Source organism: Oreochromis aureus, linkage group 12, assembly GCF_013358895.1.
Source record: "Oreochromis aureus strain Israel breed Guangdong linkage group 12, ZZ_aureus, whole genome shotgun sequence".
NCBI classification, from domain to species: domain Eukaryota; kingdom Metazoa; phylum Chordata; class Actinopteri; order Cichliformes; family Cichlidae; genus Oreochromis; species Oreochromis aureus.
The window spans coordinates 5,464,439-5,486,592 of NC_052953.1; the positions used below are offsets into that span (position 1 = coordinate 5,464,439).

Here is a 22,154-nt window from a genome sequence, read left to right on the forward strand (position 1 = left end):
ACACAAACACAGTGAAGGTGCAAAAGACATGACACTGGTCCTGGAAGGTGGCAGATCTCATCACAACTCACAACAGCTTTAAATAAAAGAGGAGACAACCTCCTCCTCATTCTCTGTCTGTCCAGTCTGCTCACTTCTTAATAAACATCCATTATTCCTATTTCAGTGCTCATCTCCTTGCCTTCAGTATGGAGTTGTCCTGCCGTGTGTTCTTTGTGTCGTATCCCTCCAGCAGACAGCAGCGCACGGTGGAGCCTGAACCTGCGAACTCCGCCATGTTGAGGTCTGTGAAGCCCAGCTGGGTGTGAAGAGGAGTTTGAACAGAGTTAATTCAAGCTGCTCTAATGGAGGCCTTCTCCGGTCTTTATTTTTGGCACACGTTCGAGGTAAAGCAGATTTCTGAGACACCCATCATTTAGCACGCCAAGTAATTTTACGGCGTTATCGTCACAAGCTTTTGAAGTGTGAAGCAGATGACAGGGTGCAAAAACCACAAGTCAGTCTTTACAGACATCAAGCCAGACTGAGAGTGAAACCTGTATTTTTAAAGTTGTTTTAAGCATCCTTTTTTTTCTTTTTTCTTTTCTTTTTTTAAATTATACTGATGTTATGTAGTTTCATAACATCAGTTTATCTTATCGAGTTCAATTAGTTTGATTATTCTTCACTTTCACTGGTTCTCTGTTGTAGAAACTTCTTGTAAAAAATAGTCTTCCTTTTTAATGTCCTCTGCAGACTTTAAACATCCATGGCTTTCCTTTATAATTATCTTTCAAACCACTTCAAAGCCTCGACTCTTTTGGGTGTCTTACTCATTTTTAGGATGGCAGATTTACAACAGATGAACATTAAACATTTAGGTTAAAAGCAATCCACTTGTTGCATGGTCATAAACATTGGTAAATAGGTGTGGCACTTTCTTTGTTTATCCTATTAGACAGATGAGTTTTTCTTTCATATATTTAATGTTCAGTGGTTAATTCTCATTAAATATGAACAATTTTTGAGGTCCTTGTGAGCCAAACACTGTTTAAGAGCTTCGTTTCTGACGTGTTTTTCTACTCTTGGCCTTATGATATCATGGAGAGGGGATATCCCTAATATGGTCATCTTAAGAGCACAATAGCCCCATCCACCTGCACATTATTCCTTTCGCGTGTGCAGAGCAGTTTATCAGAAAGAAAGTTGTATGTGAGAGGATTTAATAAGTCTGTTTAATCTGGTATGCGATAAGGATTATTTTGAACTTGAAATCATGCAAAGCTACTCTAGTAGAGTCCAAGAATGGAAATAAGGACCTGGAAATGAGCTGAACAAGAAATGGGCTGACATTTATAGTGTTTTTCTAATCTCACTGAACACTCAAAGCACCTTAGAGTACAAACCACATTCATTCAAAGCTTTGTGATAAACTCTTTAAGCAGCCTACCTCTCATCCAATTTGCAAACACCAATTCGGGAGCAAATATTCACAGGTTTCCAACATGACTACATTCACACGAGTACAATGTTGAGCCAGTAAGATTAAAACCATAAAATCTTTATAAACTAATTCATAAAATAACCTTTATTGGCTATGATTTGCTTCCACCAGCTATCAAACCACACAATTTAACATTTACATCTCAGGATCTTAGTTTTCTGATGTACAGCAGCCCTGTTTACAAGCCATAAGGCAGATCCTTTAATCCCTTTTAATACTCCTTCAATAATCCTGCTTTTTTCACCCTAAACCACTTGATAAAAGATCTCTTCCTCCACTTCTTATCAGTCAATGTTTTAATGCTGGTAAACTGGTTATAGATGTCGATCAGGGATTTAAAGACAGCCACTGATCACACTGATAAGAAAGGGTCTGCATGACCTTTATCTCAAAATCAAACCACAGAGCTTTTTGCCAGGTGGAAACGATGTTATTTTTATTTTATTTTTATAGCCCTCTCAAGCAAAGTGTTCCCAGATTCTTTGGGGTAGGTCCTGTTTTCTTAGGTGTGTATTTAAGGAAGCCGTCTTCTAAGGAGGGAAGCGTGGTATATTTAACTGAAGGAAATCTAAATGAAGAACGAGGCGAATGCAGAGGAAACGGTTCCTGTTGGCCAGCAACGTCCAGGGATCGACAAAAGTTTATGTGCACGAGGGGGTTGACCTTGGAGTTACATTTACGAGACGTTACTCATTTGTTCTGAGCTTTTACGGTACAGTTAGGATTAAGGATAGGGAGGCGCTAACAGGATGTTTCTGCAGATTCTGTGCAAATGTGATGGGAATATGATTCATTTTCATGTCCGGCTGATGGAATGCTTGTCAAACACTTCAGGGAATGCTAATATTTACATGAAACAGCTCATCTGTAACTGTATGTGTTTATGAATGTGAGAGGTGAGGAGCTCTTACCTTAGTGTACGCCTTTCCTCCTTTGAGTTCCTGCAGAGAAAACAGGAAGACTGTAATGAACTGAATGATTCAACTTCATATTACAGCATCCTTCTGATTACAGGGCTCCTAAAAGATGGATGAAATTAAAGGCTGAGGGCACACACATGGCTCCTGTGTAGCTCAGTGAGCCGCTGAGGTGGCATTCACATGGGAGAATTAGCATCAAGCCTGCATTAAAAAATCCTGACTACATTTTTGTGGCGGTGGCTACACCAGCTGCACTAAAAAGACTTAAGGTTTAATGTTTAAAAGGTCCCTATTGACAAGACTACAGTCTGATGCCTTTTGGTATCATTTTCCATCATTTTCTGAGCAGAAAGAACAAAAATGATAAGCTCTTGTATATTAAAGCCTACTTAAACAATTTTTAAAAGGAATTACAGAGATTTTCATCAGTCCTAGTGATTTTTTTTTGCTTTTTGTTGGGGGGGTTTTCCATTGGAACAGCAAAACCTCTTTGGTAGGAACCAAAACTTTTGACATAAATGCCATGACATATATGAACGTACCATCCTGGAGGAGACGGACTATGAGCCAGATTTTCTGAACAGGGCAAAATAGGATGCAAGTCCAATCCTCAGATAGTGCTCATAGATGTGGTTACTTTTGCGCTTTTTTCTAAACACAGGCACACTCAGTTCATTTGAATATTTGAATATCAAGCACAAAAAATAAAACCTGTTTTGTTTTTTTTTATTAGTGTTAAATATCAGCGCAAGAAACTGCATGTTGCAAAAGTTAGAAAATAAATTTGCATGCTTGATTTCAATATTTTCCTCCCTACACTTGGAAGTCCCAGAAATGCACATGCAAAAGGGTCGGTTGCAAAAGTCTCTACACAATTCTACACATCCTATAAACAATTTTGCCAGTACAGTGTAAATACCAACAGTACTGTTTTTAATGCCAAAACCCAGTTTGCACTGGTACATCACCAACTGGCCCCATCTGTGCAGGTACCATCTCAGGCTGTAGTTTTAATTAAAAAAAAATAAAAAATACAAAAATTTTAAAAAAAAAATAAATAAATAAAAAAAAAAAAAAAAAAAAAAATCAGCCAGGAGGGATTAGAGGGGTTGCTTTTAAGGAGTTGCCCTGTTGTTGCTTCTCCAGCAAACCTGTCGTCTACATCCTCTGCACCAAACCAGCTGAAATGGATTCACAATGGTTTACAGTCGTGAAAACAAGTTTTTATCAGTTACGTGAAATTGCCAAAGCTAAGCCTTATCTTCCTCCAAGAGACCTAGAAACACTTATTCATGCCTTCATCACCTCTAGACTGGACTACTGCAATTCTCTCTATTTGGGTCTTCAACACTCATCTCTTCATCGCTTGCAGTTAGTCCAAAATGCCGCTGCACGTCTTTTAACAGGTGTTAGAATGTATGAACACATCACTCCAGTTTTAGCAAATTTACACTGGCTCCCTGTAAAATATCGTACTGATTTTAAAAGTAAGTAAAAGAATCTTAAAGTTTTAAATGATATGGCGCCTAGTTTTTTTAAACAAACTCCTCAACATGTATGACCCCAAAAGAGCACTGAGATCATCTAGCCAGATGCTCTTAGCACAACCAAGGTCTCGATTGAAGCATAGAGGAGATCGGGCCTTCGCAGTAGCAGCACCCAGACTCTGGAATAATCTGCCAGAGGAGATTCGTACTTCAGAGTCTATTCAGTCTTTTAAATCGCGTCTTAAAACTCACTTTTTTACTTTGGCTTTTAATTCGAGTTCAGTATGAGTACCATCGAGCCTGTTTTATGTTTTTATTGTTAATTCACTGTCTTCTTATTTATCAGTATTTGTTTCTAGTTTATCTATATTTGTTTCTCTATTGTTTTCTCTTGTTTTTAACCGATTGTGAAGCACTTTGGTCAACTCTGTTGTTTTTAAATGTGCTGTACAAATAAATTTTGAATTGAATTGAACCGAATTATGCTTTCTAATTGGACAGGCTGATCTCCCTGAAGCTTAACTGACTTTGTGTTTTGCTGCGATCGAGTGTTCCCTTCATCTTTTTGAGCAGCTTAGAAACACAGAGTTTGTCCCCAGAGCTGACGAGGCCACTTTGACAGGCATACCTTCCTGACTGACACCCTGCAGACAGACGGGTCCAGAACTCCAGTGTGGGGGTTGGCGCTCATTTTGGACACAAAGGTAAACCTCTTCCTCCAGCGCACACAGTGATTGTGAACCTCCTCTCTGTAAGACAGAAAAACAGGCTTCATTACATTTTGCAGTGCCTTTGCATTTCTTCGTACTCCTCACTTGAAAACGATGCCAGATTGCACAAACATAAAGTCTGTATTTATACACCGACCAAAATTAAAAGCAGAATATTTTCCCAAACTCAATTTAAGGTCAAAACAAACATTGCTATATTCTCTCCCTTCAGAACGTCACATTTTTTCCAGTCCTGTCATACCCGTCTCACAGCCTCATGACCAGTGTGTCCACTGAGGATCAGATTCATCAGAGCTGTGCTGAGAAAGCATGTCATGATCTAGTTTTTCCAAAACTAACTGCAGGGCAGAGTCGGCTCCCAGGGCTTCTGACACAGATTACAATTTTTCATTTCAAAAACTTTTACGATTCTCTCAGCCTCTCACACAAACCCCACATCGTCGACCTATAATGTTGGTTTTCCCACCTGTCTGACTGACAAGAAACCCTTCAAGGAAGCGGTTTACAATGGTGACGAGACTTCTGTGAAAACCCAGACTGGCTTGTGAAAAACCTTTAAGTACCCATGCATCCTGGTTAACGTGTGGGAACAGAACAATAGGTATAAAAACAGACTGGCTCAGTGATCTGTTTGTTCCTGAAAACAAATTCCTGAGAAGTGTCCTAGAGACACCACAACAGCAGCTGACAGGAAAATGTGCATCCAGATCTTTGGAGTTCATTATCAAATAAAGCACTTGATGTGTAACGTGTTGCAAAGATGAAATTCCCATCAAAATTGGATTTTTTGCAGTCCGACGTGACATCAAGATCATTTTTGTTTTGGTTTTTTTTTTTTTTCCATTTTAGCGCTTACGTTTTATTTATTTTATTTATTTATTTTTAAGAGAGAGCTGTTAAAATAAGCAAGCGCATTTTAGCATACCACAATTCTCCAAATACCACTGCACACAAAGAGCAGCTGTAGCTAATGGTAATGTCATTTGCCTTCCTGGTATTTGGACACTGCAGGAGGATCTTTTAAGCATGTGGAAATGTTCGTGGAAATCTATCCAATTACAGGGTTTCCCACAGAATCAGATTTTATTTGTGGCATTGGCGGCTTGGACGATGCTTGCATGTGCAAACATTTTAGCTGCAAAATTCTTTATGACAAACAAATCAGCTGATTCTCAAAGCGAACTCAAACTCCACAGGTTTAGACTGAAGCTAGCACTCGTTATTCTTCTCTAGAGTCTCAGTCTCCGAAGTGGAACAGCACAAAAACCAGTTTAACACTTACTGAAGGCTCTGGTTAGCAGGTGGAGTCCAAGACAGAGAAGGTAAAGTACATTTGACCTCAGGACAAGCTTATCTGGGGTCAAGCTAGCCACCAGGAAGTCAGGAAGCACTGGGACTAACTGGTTAGTGGCTACTGAACTAACCACCTCCAGTACCAGCGCCACCGAAATGTAGTCATAATCGAAGTCTAAAGCAAAGAATAAAAGTTTTACTTAACAAAAATCGTATTCAAATTTAAAGTCACTGACTGTCAAAGTTGTATCAATTAGTTGGTTATTTAAAAAAAGGACTGAACGCTAACCATTGTGCACCCGCATTCCCAAATGTCAAAGCAATCTCTCCCCATAATGAGCATGTTCTGTAATGTTTGAGCTTCTAGAATAGGAAAATTCCCAGAAATACTTCTATTTTCAGGAATGACATCGCCATCATTCCCAGTTATTGTGATGCCAGCACAAGAACCACTGAGGAATAAAGCCAAAGTCTTTCTATAAGCAAGTCTCACCACTTGCAACCCTCTCTGGGAAGTTATTTTTATTTTGATTACCAATTTAGCTTCAGTTTCACTGGTCTCAACGACACTAACAACACATGTACAGAATCGCCAGTAAATCTTTTATTTATTTATTTTTTTAATGCTTAAAAAGTTTGCAGATTTTGCCCCAAATAAAAAAGTTTTGCTTTGGATTTCTTTTTTGGGGGCCGTTACAGATTCTCCCACAGATTTGCCCTCATGATCTTTTGCGTGTCATTTATAACAATTCTGTACATGTACTGAGCAAACAAACAGAATCTCCAGTCCAGCTTTGACACAGTCACTAGTCACCTACCGTTATTAAAGCAAACACCCTGAAACATGAGTGAATGAAGCATTCTGACACAAACGACTGATTTCACATAATACACCAGGCTGTTTTTCCTTTTTTGACATAGTGCCAAAAGTTTGAAGCCAGCCCTGAGTTAATGTTTATTAATGTAAACACACCATAAGAACTTTTAATATAAATGTGAACAAACACTCTGTGGACTTCCAGTTTTTAGAAAGGACACACGTTCTGCAGAGTGAGCAGGAACATTGTAGGATTACATTTCATGGGTTAAAACATTAGAATTTTGATCATTTTCACCACGGGTTTGACAACATGAACATTTCTCTATTCTCTCTCTGTGGGCTTCAATTGTAGTGAAACAGCTTTCTGTGAATATCAGGGAGATCACAGTACCATAAGACACTTTATATCATCTGTCATTTTAATTTAAGGCCACGTGATAAACGACTAAATCCAGATGCTTCCTAAGCACACATGGAAGTTTCTGCTGTGGAGTGATTACGCTTCTGTCTTCAAGTTATTGTTTGTAAATGGATACCACCAAGGAAGAACACCCTATAAAACCTTAATGACCAACCAGCATTAATTAGCAGAAAGCTAGAGTTCATGGCTAAATTGGCCTCTCTTTAAGAAAAAGTAAAGCAAATAAGTGTTGTTTACTTCCACATTTTGCATGCAAATATATATTTTAGCCAGGCCTGCAAAGGCAGCTTCAATTTAGCCAACTGCTATACAATGGGATCAATAGGAAGTAGAATGCCTCTGCTTAAAGCAAGCAGTTTCCTTTAGGTTGAACATGTCTAAACTTGTAAAACTTTTTGGTGTTTTCACAGGTTGTCTTTTCTTACCTCCACCAAAAATGAGGTAAGAAAATGTCTTTTTTGTTGATAAATGTCTTTTTTTGGTATTTGAGTTAAAATTTATTGAGATGACTAAAAATAAATAAATAAAAAAAAACACTGGATGTGCCAGCATTTTTTCGTTGTGAGTAGCAGTGTGTTATTTGCACCTAAATATAAATGTTTGGTGCAAAAAGAGAGACATCCAAAAAAAAGCCAAAGTCAGGATGTTTCAAGTTGTTCTTAAAGCTCTAAAATACTACAGGGCATGCTCATTATGGGGGGACGAAAACACTACGTACAGGTTGGTATTTATTATTGTGAAGTTATGAGAATCTACACTTTACTGTGAATCACCATCATCTTGTCAGCCAAACATTTCTGTTAAATACCATCCTGCTGAAAAGCCCCATAATTTGTGTAAATGTTCTGTCAATCAGGAGTGAAATGAGATGAAAAAAAAGAGTCATGTTTTTCTCCTTCTAAATGGCAAACAGCTCATTTTGGAAAGTCTGTAACAGCATGTTGAGAAGGAATAGATTAAATGGACAGCCAAATGTTTCTGGAGTCACTTAAACTGCGTGACGCCTCCTTAATCCCACCACATATAAATCACAGACACGGCGGGCTTCGTGATCAGCACTAATGAGCTCAATTTCTATTACAGCTCCTTTGGATTTAAAAGTCAGTGTGACAGTACACCAAGTGTTTCCTCACCAATCCCACACAGCACCCTCAAACTGTACAGAGGAACATTTACACTCAAACAACTCCCAGTGACTGCTCAACACAGAAAACCAATACAACAAAAAATGAATTAAGCTGCAGGATATTCATGAAACAGTACAAAAGTGACTTGAAAAAGTCTTTATTCCAACACTAAGGTAGCAAAACCAACAGAAGACCCGTGATGTGTGTTTGAAGTATCTCAGTTTTTCCTGTTACACTTTGTAGATGATCCCTACACACTCAGCTCATTGATAAAATTTCTGAATTACCAAGAGTAAGTCTGTGAACACAAGCAGCTTTGCTTCCTTTGCTGGGTGGCTGGGCTCAGCATTAGCGGTAGGATGAGGAGCTCAGACATCCATAGGGATCTTTAGAGTAGAGCTGCTGCTTCTACGAAACGAAAGGAGCTAGTTGAGGAAGTTTGATGATCTGGTTAGGAGACCAGGCACATCCAACTGGAAGGGACCCTGGGGTAGACCCAGAACCTGCTGGGTCGACCTCTGGGTCTACTACCATGGGAACACCTTAGAGTCCCCTAGGAGGAACTGGAAAGGCTGAGTGGGGAGAAGGATGTCTGGAATAATCTGCTTAGCCTGCTACCACCGCAACCCAACCTCAGATAATGCAAGATAATGGATGGTGATGCACAGACAGATGGCTGGACAGGTGGATGGATTGGTGGACCAACAAATGGATGTCTGTGTTGTCGTCAATTAGGTTTTTTGCAACATTTCAGTTAGGCATAGTTAACATAGCTACCCTCATGTGCCCAGCTGGTTTGTGAAGTCAAGTTTAAAACCGTCAAGATGAGCTTTCTCGACATCTTGGCTTTATTAGAGACTTAGACTTAGAGACTTGGAGCTTTTTATTGTCATTGTGCAGTTTCTTGCACAGCGAAATTGGGTAGCTGGACCACAAAGGTGCTAAAGTAAGAAAAAGAGAAACCAATATACATCGAAGGTGGGAAAAAAAATAAATAAATAAATAGAATAAAATAAAAAGCAGTGTATATATATACACACATGTGTGAGTGGAACTATATACATGGTGTATGTGTAGGAAACATTGAAACAGACTGGGACCAAAATAATTGCACTTGAGCCAAAAATATTGCACAGAACATGGAAAGACTGAGATATTGCACATAGATGATCAACAGCAGTGTCAGGGTGGATGTGTTGGGGAAGTCTTTACACACTCTTAGTTTCCATTAATAGTTCTGACAGCCCACGGGAAGAAGCTGTTCTTTAGTCTGTTGGTTTTGTTATTCAACCAGATACAAGAACACAAGGCATAGACCCAACTGCAAAACCGAATGCTCACTGGCTAAAAATTTGTTAATCACAAATCATAAGCCCGAATAATGCCAATTTCCGGTTTTACAAAGTATACTTCAACATCATCTCAAACGAATGATTGACCACATAGACTCATCAGGTATTTACTAAGGTCTCATATGAGGGCCGTAATTCCCACAGACCTGTACAGGACTGGTCTTTTACCAACAATGGGTATCAGCCCCTGGTGGCCATTAAGAAAAGTGCAGCTTTAAAGCATTTCTGCACGAGATTCACTTTTCAGACCCAGAAGCTACGTTCATCTTTTGTAGTCCATACTTAGCAGATATTTTTTGCATCAAACATAAATTAATATATAAAAAAAAAACTTCATAGTGGAGAACAAACATTCCCCCTTTAGTCTTCCACTTCTACACTGGGGTCATTTACATGTTAAATACCCGTCTTAAAATCAAAAGGATTCATCATATGTAGCCCATGAACATGCATTATGAATTTGCTTGCACTCTTTAAGGAAACACTACTACACAAATTAATGGAAACCTGGCCTAAAAACACTGCTCTGGACCAAACAGTCAGACTTATCAACAGATCAGAAGTTGAGTTAAAAATCTTTTTTTAAAGCTTAATTTCAGTCACTTCAGTGTACATGAGGAGGTCGAGCTTCTCAAACGACACGCACCGTGTCTATAGTTAGCAGCAGCTGCTCCTCACACTCCCATCCCCCCTTCATCTTTATTCATAGCTCTCCACAATGTGTTGTGTGATTTTTACCACTTTCATCTTGCTTTTCCTTCTTCTTTTAAATCTTTTTCTCACAGTTAGCAAATGTTAAACAGCTGAGCCAGTTACACGTTTGCTTTTGCATGTTTACAATGAATTAAATGCTATTCTCTGAGTGCATTTTAGTCATATTATTCATAGCTCTTGTCTTTTTAAACAGCAACTCATCCTACTACAGGGGAATGGACAGATCACACTTGCATATATAAAAGCATGTATTATGTGTTTTCTGTTTAAGGGAGCCAAAATAATCATTTAAGAATTAAAAGTACTAAACAGTTTACACTTTTGCTTCTATGTTTTTTTATTGCATTAAAGAGTGTTCTTTGGCTACAATTAAATTATTTATTCCTTGTTATTGTATTTATTAGCCTGGAAGTCTATTACAGAGAAGAGGCAGTATTACTGACATATAAAACCTGTTGTTTATGGCTTTATGGAGCTAAAATAATCAGACATCATGTGCTGGCTCCAGCTTATCCAAAGAAAGTTTGTTGCTTTTATTAAAATCAAAATTTTAGTTTTTAACTTCTAAACAAATGACAAGAGAATCTCTTGTAACTTACTACATGCACAAACCCCTCCTAAAACTGTAACCCTTTACCAAAGTCCCATTCCCAAACAGGCCATATAAAGAGGTGAAGGGAGGTAAAACGTTTTAATCTCTCTATCCCTGGAAACGAGTGAGGTTCCAAGAAGAGTCAAAACACAAGAACACACACACACACACACACACACACACACACACACACACACACACACACACACACACACACACTCTTATCAGGACCCCCACGCTTGTGGTCAGTCAGTGTGTAAGGTGGAGCGTTCCCAAACCACATTCCTCAGTCCAGATGGCTTTGTTCAGGCTCCATGGAAACCTCGCACTCAAATCCACCGACCGCTTTCCCAGCAGCTTGGAGGAGGAGGAGGAGGAGGAGCAGCTCACACCAACACTCAGTTTCACCCTGGTACATTTTTACAAGGCGTTTGTTTCTAATCTCACCTGCTGCCTTTGACTCTCTTCTGTTCTCTGTTTTCACTCTCACACTTTTCCTTTAATGCAGGAGGAGGCTGCCGCGAGTTTCTCCCCCATTACCCCAAATTCTGCAGAAGAGGTTTTAACCGAGTGCTTTCTGGCTCTGCTCACACGGCTGCTGATTATTCCAGCTCTGACTTTTACATGTGCCTCGGCTGTCTGTAATGAAAACAACCTTTGAACAAAACCAAAGGAAACACTCCAAATCCCCATCCAGCAGCCGCCTTTTTTAAATTCTGATCTGACCCAGACATTTATTAAGACTGAGGTCTACGTACAGCTCGCACATGAGCCCTGAAATTAAAATCTGCAAAGGTTGCCCCCGTCACTCAACACCGACCTAAAAGGAAAAGGTCAACGTGTCGTATCGGGGGTTTGATTCACTTCAGCTGGAAGAAGTTGGGAAAAAGAGTCTGCTGCAAATATAGGATTTTGTATGAACAAAATCCCAGCTTCAAACTTTGTTTTAAAAAACTCTTTGTGCTCATATAAAATAAATATATGGTGAGAAAAGAAAACAGGAATCCAGTTTTCCTGTTAAGGTGTGGCTCTGAAACCTATCAAAATGTGGGATGGTTCCCAAAGGCTAACAAGGCAGAACTGACTCTAGCATTAAAACATTAAAATACATATAAAATGAGAGCAGACAGAATACCTGTGATGCATGCAGTTAATTTTGTGCCAGCAGCAGCTTTCTGGCACCAACATCCCACATTCTCTAGTGGAAAGTCCAGCATTGTGTTGGTGGAAAAGAAAAACAATGATTCAAAGTCAGAATAAACTTACTTGGTGGATTTTCCTCCAATTTATTTGGACGAATCTCATTTCTGGTCAGTTAGAGAGTCAGTCTACTGCTGATGATATTCACCCTGTTAGTCACACTTTCAGTCTGAGTGCACCTCCTTTTACTGCTCCTCACACACTTAGTCACACGTGGAGAGACAAGTGATGTAAAACGACATCAATGTGGTTGATGACAACATGTTCGGTTACCATAAGTGCAGTAAAAGCCTCCAAAGAAGTAATATGCCAAACACAATGACAGGGAGAAAGCACCATCACCTGAGCTTTTGTGTCATTTTAACTCCTTCTGATCACAGCTTTAAGTAAAGTTCAAAACTGCTTCAAACCTACAAATACAAGCTCTTATTAAAGCTATACTGAAATACCTACAAACAGCTGCTACTTTGTTGTTCACCTCCTCTGGATTGCAAAAAAAAAATAAAAATATTCAATTGAATTACCTGCATCAGCATAAATGGATTGTGTATTTAAGTGTATTTAATTGGAGACTTTTATATGAGAATTTATATGGAACAAAACAAACGGAAAGAGTTTGGTACTGAAACTGTCAAACTCTTTTTTTTAAGCTGTTGAAAGGTTTTACAGCTATCAGCTGTCTTCATCCTAATCCATAATCTGTTATGGGAGACAGTATGTGGGTTAGTAAATGGTCCTGCAACTGCACTTGTGGCATCAACAAGGAAAAACTTTACCAATATATTTTGATCCCACTTGTTTTTAAGTAGGATTTCACAAAACCTTAAAGTTTAACCATGAGCCAAAAAACAGGACTTATTTTTCTGAAAGACATCAGAATGTTGTAAAGAATACATTCTGAGTTTTGCTATTTTCTTACCAAGTATGTGCACTATCACACATCACAAAGGATACAGATTAAACATTTTCACTTACTAAAATAAACCTTACATAAACTGTTTTAGAGGCTTCAAAAACACTTGGTTTACCCCCCAAAAATGAAAGACTTCATGGGAGCAGCATTTCTGCACAGTGCTGCGATTGCAGCTCAGTAAAAACAGGCTGCAGAGACAGCAGACAGATGCTGAAACTGCTCTCACCACAGCTGGACAGAGCTCACATAAACAGAGGACATGAAAACGCCTGTGAAGAAAAACCAAAACAGAGGCCGTGACTGTGCCCGTCCTCTTCCAAGCGCTTGCCCTGCAGGCAACCCTTTCATCATCCAGTACGTTTGAACCAAATCACGAGTATTTATAAAAGAAATCTGCTCTGAACCAAGCATATTTTCCAGCAGCTGAAAACAAGCAGTCAAACTTCTAAAACGAGCATCACTATCCACATTTAATTTACCATCGATCAAACTGAAAACACAGCAGAGTCAAGTTTATGTACAGGAGAACAGGTTTGAAGACAAATAATGAAACCAAAACCAAAGAAGACCAAGAGATTAAATAAAACGGTAATATCCTGGCTAGACTGGGAAGTATTAGTAAAGCATAAGATCTGCAAACTGAGTGAGAAAAGCACAGGAGGACAGGAAGAGGACATGCAAAACAAGGTTAAAACTAAGAAGAGGAAATAAAGGATATGAAGTAACTCTTCAGAGTATTTTTGAGGAGACAAACCGGAAACACAGCATGAGAAAAAGGGTGAGACAGGAACACCTCGACATGAAAAATAAATTACTTTCCAGTTTACAAACGAACTACAGGAAACAGATTTAAAACGTGCGACTTAGAAAGAAAATAAATAAAACACAGCTTGTACTGTTGTGCTGGTGGAAATCTATGAGGACTGGCTCATTACTGGTGGACATCGGAGGACACTAGGCTGCGATGCAATCATCTTGTTAACCCTTTTCAGCAGCACCCCCTGTTCTGTTGCCTTTATTAGGAAATATTTATTGTTCGATTTGTGTTATTTTTGTTATCTGTGGTGGGTTTAGACAGCTCTATACCATCTTGTCAGTGTTACACAAGTTTACATATCTTTCCTTATGTTTGTGTGCAACTCTGTTAATCCAGCCTGTCTTGAGCAGAACATTAATCTTTTTCAGGTGAAAGCATTTTCTAAAACGCAAACTTCTTTTAAAATATAAACACAGAAAGTCGTCTTGGACAGTTTCCTTAAATTTTTGACTATTTATTTACAGTCTGCTTCATCTCTGACAAACAGGTTTGCTGTGTCTCAGGGGTTCAAGCACCAGCATCTACGAATCACATCTGCTACTGCTGTTCGGAAACCCTTACATAATGAAAAATAAATCCATCACGGTGAGCTAAAGTTACAGGAACTGGAATCAGATTTGTTCTGACCTTCTTGGAGCTGCCAAAAAACATTATTAAAACTCTGTTCAGTAATCTAGCCGTGTCAGAGTTCATGTTCCTGCTCTTCAGAAGTCCAGTTCTCTTGTAATGTGGGAAAACTGAAATGACTCCTAGTGCAAAGAAAATCTCTCCACTAACAATCATTAAAGTTGTGATTACACACTAAACTCAGCCTGCAAGACTGAGATATAAACTTGTGGCCTCTGATTTGAGTTGCCCCTCAACCGGACCTCACATGTGATGACTCAACATGTCAGCAGAGCGGGATCCTTATCGCTCATCCCGGCTGCGTGGCTCCGGGGGGCCCGCGGCCGCACAAGAAACACAAACATTCAGGCAGGACCCCGGTCGGGTCGTATCGAGCGCTCAGATAAACAGCCAGACGGCAGAGTGCTGAGGAAGCAGACGGATCCTGCAGAGCCAACGGACGGGGACAGGAACGGCCGAGGAGTCAGAAAGCCACAGGGTCGATCCTCGCTGACGCCATCACCCTTTTAACAACCATCTGAGCACAACAGTTACTTCCTCACTGCTTTAACTTTTTTATCGTGTATATTTTTTTAAATACACCTACTGATCATCATCAGTGTAAAAGTGTCAGTGTTAGTCCAGCGGCTCATTTTTCTGTTTTTCTTTATTATCTGTCATTATGTTCAAATTAAACACGACCAAAGTTTCACATAATGAGATCAGCGCATGTACAAATAATCCTTGTGAGCCAAAACCTCAGGCTTAAAACTACTCTAAACAGACTATTCTTTCCTACTATTGGCCCTGTATGAGGGGACGTCCCAAATATGTTCATCTCCCCTCTGCCAATCAGAAGAAAGTCTGCTTACAGGGCGGATGGCCTTAAAGGGGGAGGATCTAAAACAGCTCGTTTCAGACAGTGAAGGGAACCGAGGGGAGATGAGTAGAGCAAATGGTAACGTAGACTTCAAAGGTAGTAATTAAACAGCTCAAATGTGGGACCCTTTATCTTTTGATGATTCAGTAGTTCTTGGAAAATAATATGTTTAAATGGGAAGTTTATCAATTCTAAATGTCAAATTCATAGGTAGTCTGGCCCTGTTTACAGTGAAGTACAACATGCTCAATTACAGCAAATAAGATAACCTTTATTAGTCCCACATGTGGCCTTGACCACCAGTAGGCACCGGGTGAAGTGTCCAAGGACACAACCACCGAGACTGTCGGAGCCGGGGCTCAAACCGGCAACCTTCCGATTACAAGACGAACTGCCAACTCCTGAGCCACGATCGCCCCAATTAACTATAGAACCATCATATATCATCTATTTCTATAATTAAGATTTAAACCAATCTATTTAATGAAAATGAGGCAAAAATGGTGGGAGACATGGAAGCAGGATTAGCGGATGGTTTTGACCATGACCCCTATCTTGCGAGGGCAAACTCCTGTTCCTGCCAGCTACAGTTTTCACCACGACCCCATCCACCCCTTGCAGATGGAAGCAAAACAAAGTGCAACAGAGAACTCAGAAGAGCAGCACCAGTGTGGGATGAAGACAGTGCAAGTACCTCTTCATTCTTCTAGGTAAACCTCACCACCCAAAAGTATCACTTTTATTCACATAACCTTGAGCTGGACTAAACGGTAAGCTTCTTTCAGGAAAAGAACAGCAAATGTCAGCACACCACCGTATTCACCTGTATCTGTAACTGTTTAGGTCATACACCACCTGGAAAATCAAACTTCTTTTTTTAACCTAAAGCTTAAAACAATTATAAGACAGAGAAGAGTACTTGCATTCTGTTAAACTGACAGCTTTTGCTTTTACCATTTGTCAGTTTAGGAGTAAAAAAGCAAACCAAACTGATAGTTCTTACACTTTAATGTCATAATAATTTGGCTGTAATTTGGATGCAATCATCAGCGGGTTTAAATGCGGCTAAACACCACAGTCTGGGCTCTGGAATCTAAAACCCACAGGGGAAATCAAATCAACGAGCCTCTTCAGGAGCTTAACCCAACACTGGCATCATTCTGATTATTGATAAAGTCGACTTTCTCATCTCTTGTTAGTTGCAGTCAACTTGTGTGACAGCAGAGCTTCATAAATGCGTGATGATGAAAAAGGTCAACTCTACAGTTAGAATCCCTAACAATCAGTTTCACAACAGGAAAGCCCTTGTATGGAGGAAGTTCACGTTGATTACCTGGTCAGATACCAGACCACCAACTTCCAAAAAACCCCCCCGCCACACCCCACGCGCCTCCCCTCACATCCCAGCAAAGCGCTAACCACTGGAAAAGTGAGAGGAAAACAGGAAACAGCTGTTGAGGAGCGCCACGTCCCAGTCGTATTTCTCAACTCTCCTCACAAACTCACTCCTCTCTGGATGTCTTCCTGATGTTTTTTTTGTTTTGGACGTTCCCTTCTCTCTGTCACGTGGCACACATCTGTAGCCTTTTAACAAAATAAGGGTCCCCAATATTTATCATGGTTCCACACTTGTGCATTAAAGCAGTGCAGGTACATTTTGGTGGGAATTTGCCAAAAGTGGCTTAAAACAGAGGTGGCTGGATGGTTTCCTGCTTGTGTTTCCACTGAACTCCCCTGCTGCTGCTGCTGCTGCTGCTTTTGCTCGAGCCAAAACTTTGCAGATACAAAGAATGACTAAATGCCCGGTGATACAGTGTTATAAACTGTGTATAAGAAATAAAACATTAAAGCACGGAGTGCAGAAGAAGTAGGGTGGCACACATTAACAGAGATGTTTGTGACTAAGAGAACAGATTCATCACCGAAGTCAACTTTGGATTTTCTTTCCTGATATAAACTATTTATACAGTTAAAGGGGGTTACAATGCCTTTGATGTACTCATCATTATATGTTGGATTAGTAATCAGTAGTGTGGAAACAAAAAATCAAAAACTGGTGTCGGTGACGCGCGACAACTACTGCCCGGAAACTGCCATCTCCACCCAACAGATCATGATACTTCAACATCCTAAGAACTACATCCTGGAAGTACTGCTGACACCGCGGACAATACTGAGCCAGCAAGATACACTGAAGTGCAAGTGAGTAAATCAGTGCGAACGTAATCCAAAGTATTAGCGGTCACATTAGGACTTTTATTTGTTATTAGGACATGTTAATGTTAGTCCCATATGTCCCCCACACAGGGACAGAGAGCAGAGGGAAGTCCATATATTTACTACACCAAAGTGCCATGAATATACACACACAGTACTTCTATGATGATTATAAATTGGCAAAATTTGCATAATTCATAATTGTCCCTCTGCTTTACATCTTCCAAGAGCTCTGGCCTGTGAGCATCCAGTCAAAGCTAATAATTACATTAGTCACATTGAGTTGGATTTATAGATCTTTGTTAAATCTAATTTACAACACAATTTCCGTGCAGAAATGTAACTACATGTCATTTCCTCCTTGAATGACTGGATAAGAAGCGGACCAGCAGCAACGCTGGCACTTAGCTCAAGTGAAAATGCTGGCAACTGTGTTGGCTGTTACCATAGGCTCTATACAGACTGAACACAGAAGTGTAAATTAAACTTAAAACAAAAACAAGATTTTATTCTTAATAAAAACAAGGTCCAGAGAAAAGTTGGCCAGGTACAACTGGCATGTCATATCTCTGCTATAACTATGCAGTCATAAAAAGTGATCACACTTTCTTCAGAGTCTCAAACCGCTGCAGAAGTCCTGTGTTTTTCTTAGTGTTTAAACACAGAAACACTCTCCATCTCCTTTTGCTTATCTATCAGGCATGGTCACAGCAGGGCCAGAGAAATACATCAAGGGCTGATGTGTTTGTGTTTTCACACTGGTGTCAGGCAGTGGTGAAATATCAGGAGCAGCATGGATTAAAAGCATCAGCTCGAATGTCCAAAATGTAAACTTTGAACTGTAAGAATCAGAGCTGATAAAGCCTGCAAACTCCTGCAGCATGTTCTTCTGCCAAATCAAGATGGAGACCATCTGGTTTCTATAGCTCTACAGAGTGAAAACACATTCTCCACAAGCAGTCCAACACTCGTCGCAGTGGACACTCTCGAATGCTGATACGCTCCTAGGTAGCTATATTTTCTAAAAGATACTTTGAGTAATCTTTAGCCTTCTTTATATTCACATGGCCTAAAAAAGTGAGCACCAAACAAAAGTCCAATTCGAACGAGCCTTTGTATGTTTTCAATACAAAACCATTTGGAAAGATTTATAAGAGGAAAAAAGGGATTGGGTGATTATGGGCTTCTTGGGGCTGATTGCACATTCCTTTTTGGGATCTACATGGAGGCAGGACAACTGGAGGAACGTTTCACTCGATTAGCAAAACAATCTAAAAGGGATTTACTGTATTACTTTTATAAAAATATACTTGTTGCAGTGAAATTACCCGACGATATAAAGATAAATGCAGAATGCTAAACTTCCAAAAAAGGTTATAACTAAAGTACAACTCTGTTTTCTGTTTCCCTGAACTCTTTCAAGCATTTTCTAGCTCAGTTTCTAAGAAGACCGTGCATGCATGATGAGTTTCTGTGTTATATCACTGTGATACATCTATGAACAGACTAGTTCAACCAAGCAGGGAAAACAACGGACTTCAGCATGCTTGGACATCAGTTATAACAAAGGTTATATAATGGGGAAATAGTGATTTAATCAGGGTCAGCAATTTGGGCTTTAAACCCAAAAATGTTATTTAGGGACACATTGAGCCGATATTCGAGTCAGATGAGAGCCCAAAAGCTGGATTAGAAGTTTTTTTTTTGGGGGGGGGGGGTTCCCCAAGTTATTCCACCAATAACTAACTTTAAAGCTCATGTTTAACATTCTCCTTAGACAATGCAAAGACTTGAAGTGATTCACAATTTTTTCTAAGCTCTGCACAGTTTGCTCCAGGGAGGGTGCAGCTACATATCTCCAAACTGAAACTATCCAAGTATGTCCCCACACAACCACAAAGCTGGCAACAATTACTGCACCCATTAAAAATCATTACCAATTTAATATTTTTGTATAAACGTTAACCCACTTTGTGGCATTAAAACTAGTTCAGACAGAGTAACCCTGCAAAAACACCCCTTCATTAATTTCAGTTGCTCCAATGTGTTACACAGCAGGTATGCAGACATTAGGGGGCTCTAGCGAAAACACAAGGTTATTAAGCAGAAAAGTTAAACCCTTTGCTTCAACCTGAGCAACACCAACCTGCAAGGCACTGCTGTGGTCAATCAGACTAATGTAAAAGCCACCATAACAACATTAAAAAAAAAAAACAGCACAGATATTTCAAACCACAGGGCAGTCTTTTACCACCAGATGCGATTTAAAATTCATGATATAATAAATTTTTCTTCATAGTACTCAGTCGCCTTTAATACCACCCCAGCAGGGCAGCACCGCCTACCAAGACTCCAAATATATTATGTTTGTCTTTTCTAGTGTGGAAATTGCTTTGATAACCCCAGTAAGTGTCATCCATCACTGCTCTTCAGACAAAATACAACATTTAAAGACGCCACACAACCCCCCGAAAAAAAAAAAAAAAAAAAAATATCAGCCTTGAGTGAGTCGGATTTTGCACAGTAAAAAACACAGTTACCACTTTGTCTCTCGGCTCATGTTTCCAAAGGAGAGTGCTGGTTGCAAGCTAGCATTGGCTAAAACAGTGATGACACATACAACAGGCTATCCCGCGCTGTTATGTTGCAGTATTGTACTGTGTGTTGTACGGATGGGAGACCTGTGTAAATACATGCCTCATTATCCAGCAACAAGACAACAAACCTGACAACTGTTAGATGGTGGCTGAAATCAATAACATTATCATGGATCACGTTAGCTTGTGAAGTCACTGAAAGTCATCATTGTCACTGTTAGTCACTTGCTGTGTGGGCGTTTTTTAAAACCTGCACTTTTTTTAATGGCCAAAAGAGGGCGACTGCTCTGGTTACCCATTTACGTCAGTAAACACTTTCTAGAGTATTTTATGGCTTCTGTAAAAGTTTCCAACTGTACTAAATAAGAAATTAAGCCCATTTTGTCAATTTTGGTCATTCTAAGAAAAAAAGAGGATAATCCAGGATGTTTTAAACTGTGTTTTTCTGCAGCAGCTGCACCTCTGTCACGTCACAGGTAGCCAACATAGTTGAATGATGGCTTTAGAAAGTAGACTAGCCAAACAAAGTCGGCCCTGACATGCTGCTCTGATAGCTAGACAGTCACATTTGCAGCATGTGATCCCCTGTGTGCTTCCAGCCAGACTTTGGGAGAGCAGCACAGTCCCGCTGGATAAGTTCGCTGTTAATCCCACCCCAACTGTCCCCAACCTTCAACAAGGCAGGGCCCTCCATACAAAGACCGGGCTTGTCAGATCTATGACATAACCCTAATCTAATGTCCGCCATGGAGGGCGCCTCCCTGTGCCACGGTTGTTGTCCCTTCCTCTGAGAGAGCCCTTGTTTTCAGTCACAGAGATGATAACTAAGATCCCAGGGAAGGACTCTGAGCTGTTATATAACCACCCGAGAGGAGAGTGACCTCTGAGGGCACAGAGGCCTCAGACATTGCCGTCCTTGCTTCAGGGGACATGAGCCGAGAGAAGGGGAAAGGGGAGGCATTTAGTTTGTTTTTTTCCTTAGCAGAGGGGAGCTTTAGTTTGACAGATAAACATTTTAGTGAGAGCTGCAATCCTCTGAAGGCAGAAAATAAAAACAATGGATCTTCCTGAACCTCAGAGGCCACGGACCTCTATGTGTTTATATTACAACACAAAACTGTCAAAACTCATTGAAGCTGACAAACTAATGCAGAGCAATATTTCACAATTATCTGCAAAAATATTTTACAAAGATAATTTTTCCCCCCATGGATTCCACTAGAGTAGCTTTTGCTTCTTGTTATATATCATGTTTCCAGTTTTGTCAGCTTTTGCACAAGCGTTTCTCAAATTTGAGGCTCAATAAAGCTGGCTCAGAAGGTAGAGTGGCTTGTCTACCAATCAGAAGGTCAGTGGGTTGACCCGCAACTCCTCTAGTCTCATGTTCAAGAATCATTGGCCAAGATGCTGAACCGTACAGTTGCCCCTGATGCATCCATTGGACTCCAAGTGTTTGAGTGTTAGGTTAAGAGCACTTTAGCACCATTAAAGTTAAGTTAAAAGCACTATAATATCACTGCCATTTACCAGGTAACCAAAACCTTTTCTGTTTCAATCTTTAATACAATCAAACTCAGTACATCTGTGCAGATGGCCATAAATCAGATTTTATTGATCTAACTAAAGGTTCCCACAGGGTTTCTATTGAGGACTTATTTTATAAATGACCTGGGTGAGGACATTATATCTAATAATGAATTTAAAAGCATCATCAGGAGACGTTGATGTTTTTTTCTGGTGACACCACTAGTGTTTTTTGTTGTGTGTATTTGTATATAGTATATCACATTGGAGATCTTTTATTTCATGTTTTATTTGTCGCATTTTCATGTTTTTTGAGCTCATACAGCTACTGCCTTTGGCCAAGCCACCCTTAAGATTTGAAATCAGTGGGACTTTTGTTTAAAGTCTGTTTAAATCATGAGAAATAAATAAAAATTTTCTTATGTTTTGATCAATGTCTGTAGTTTTTAAATGTGTTGTA

General features: G+C 39.8%; 1 protein-coding gene across 1 annotated transcript in view; it reads right to left on the bottom strand.

Annotated features, from left to right (window-relative positions):
• Positions 1 to 22,154, bottom strand: part of fam102aa (family with sequence similarity 102 member Aa) — a 35,010-nt gene that overhangs the window by 10,952 nt on the left and 1,904 nt on the right. The window contains exons 3-5 of the mRNA XM_031734860.2: positions 4,519 to 4,639; positions 2,395 to 2,424; positions 182 to 298 (exon numbers count right to left, since the gene is read on the bottom strand). Coding sequence (XP_031590720.1) covers positions 182 to 298; positions 2,395 to 2,424; positions 4,519 to 4,639 — 268 coding nt within the window. The remainder of the gene's footprint in view (positions 1 to 181; positions 299 to 2,394; positions 2,425 to 4,518; positions 4,640 to 22,154) is intronic.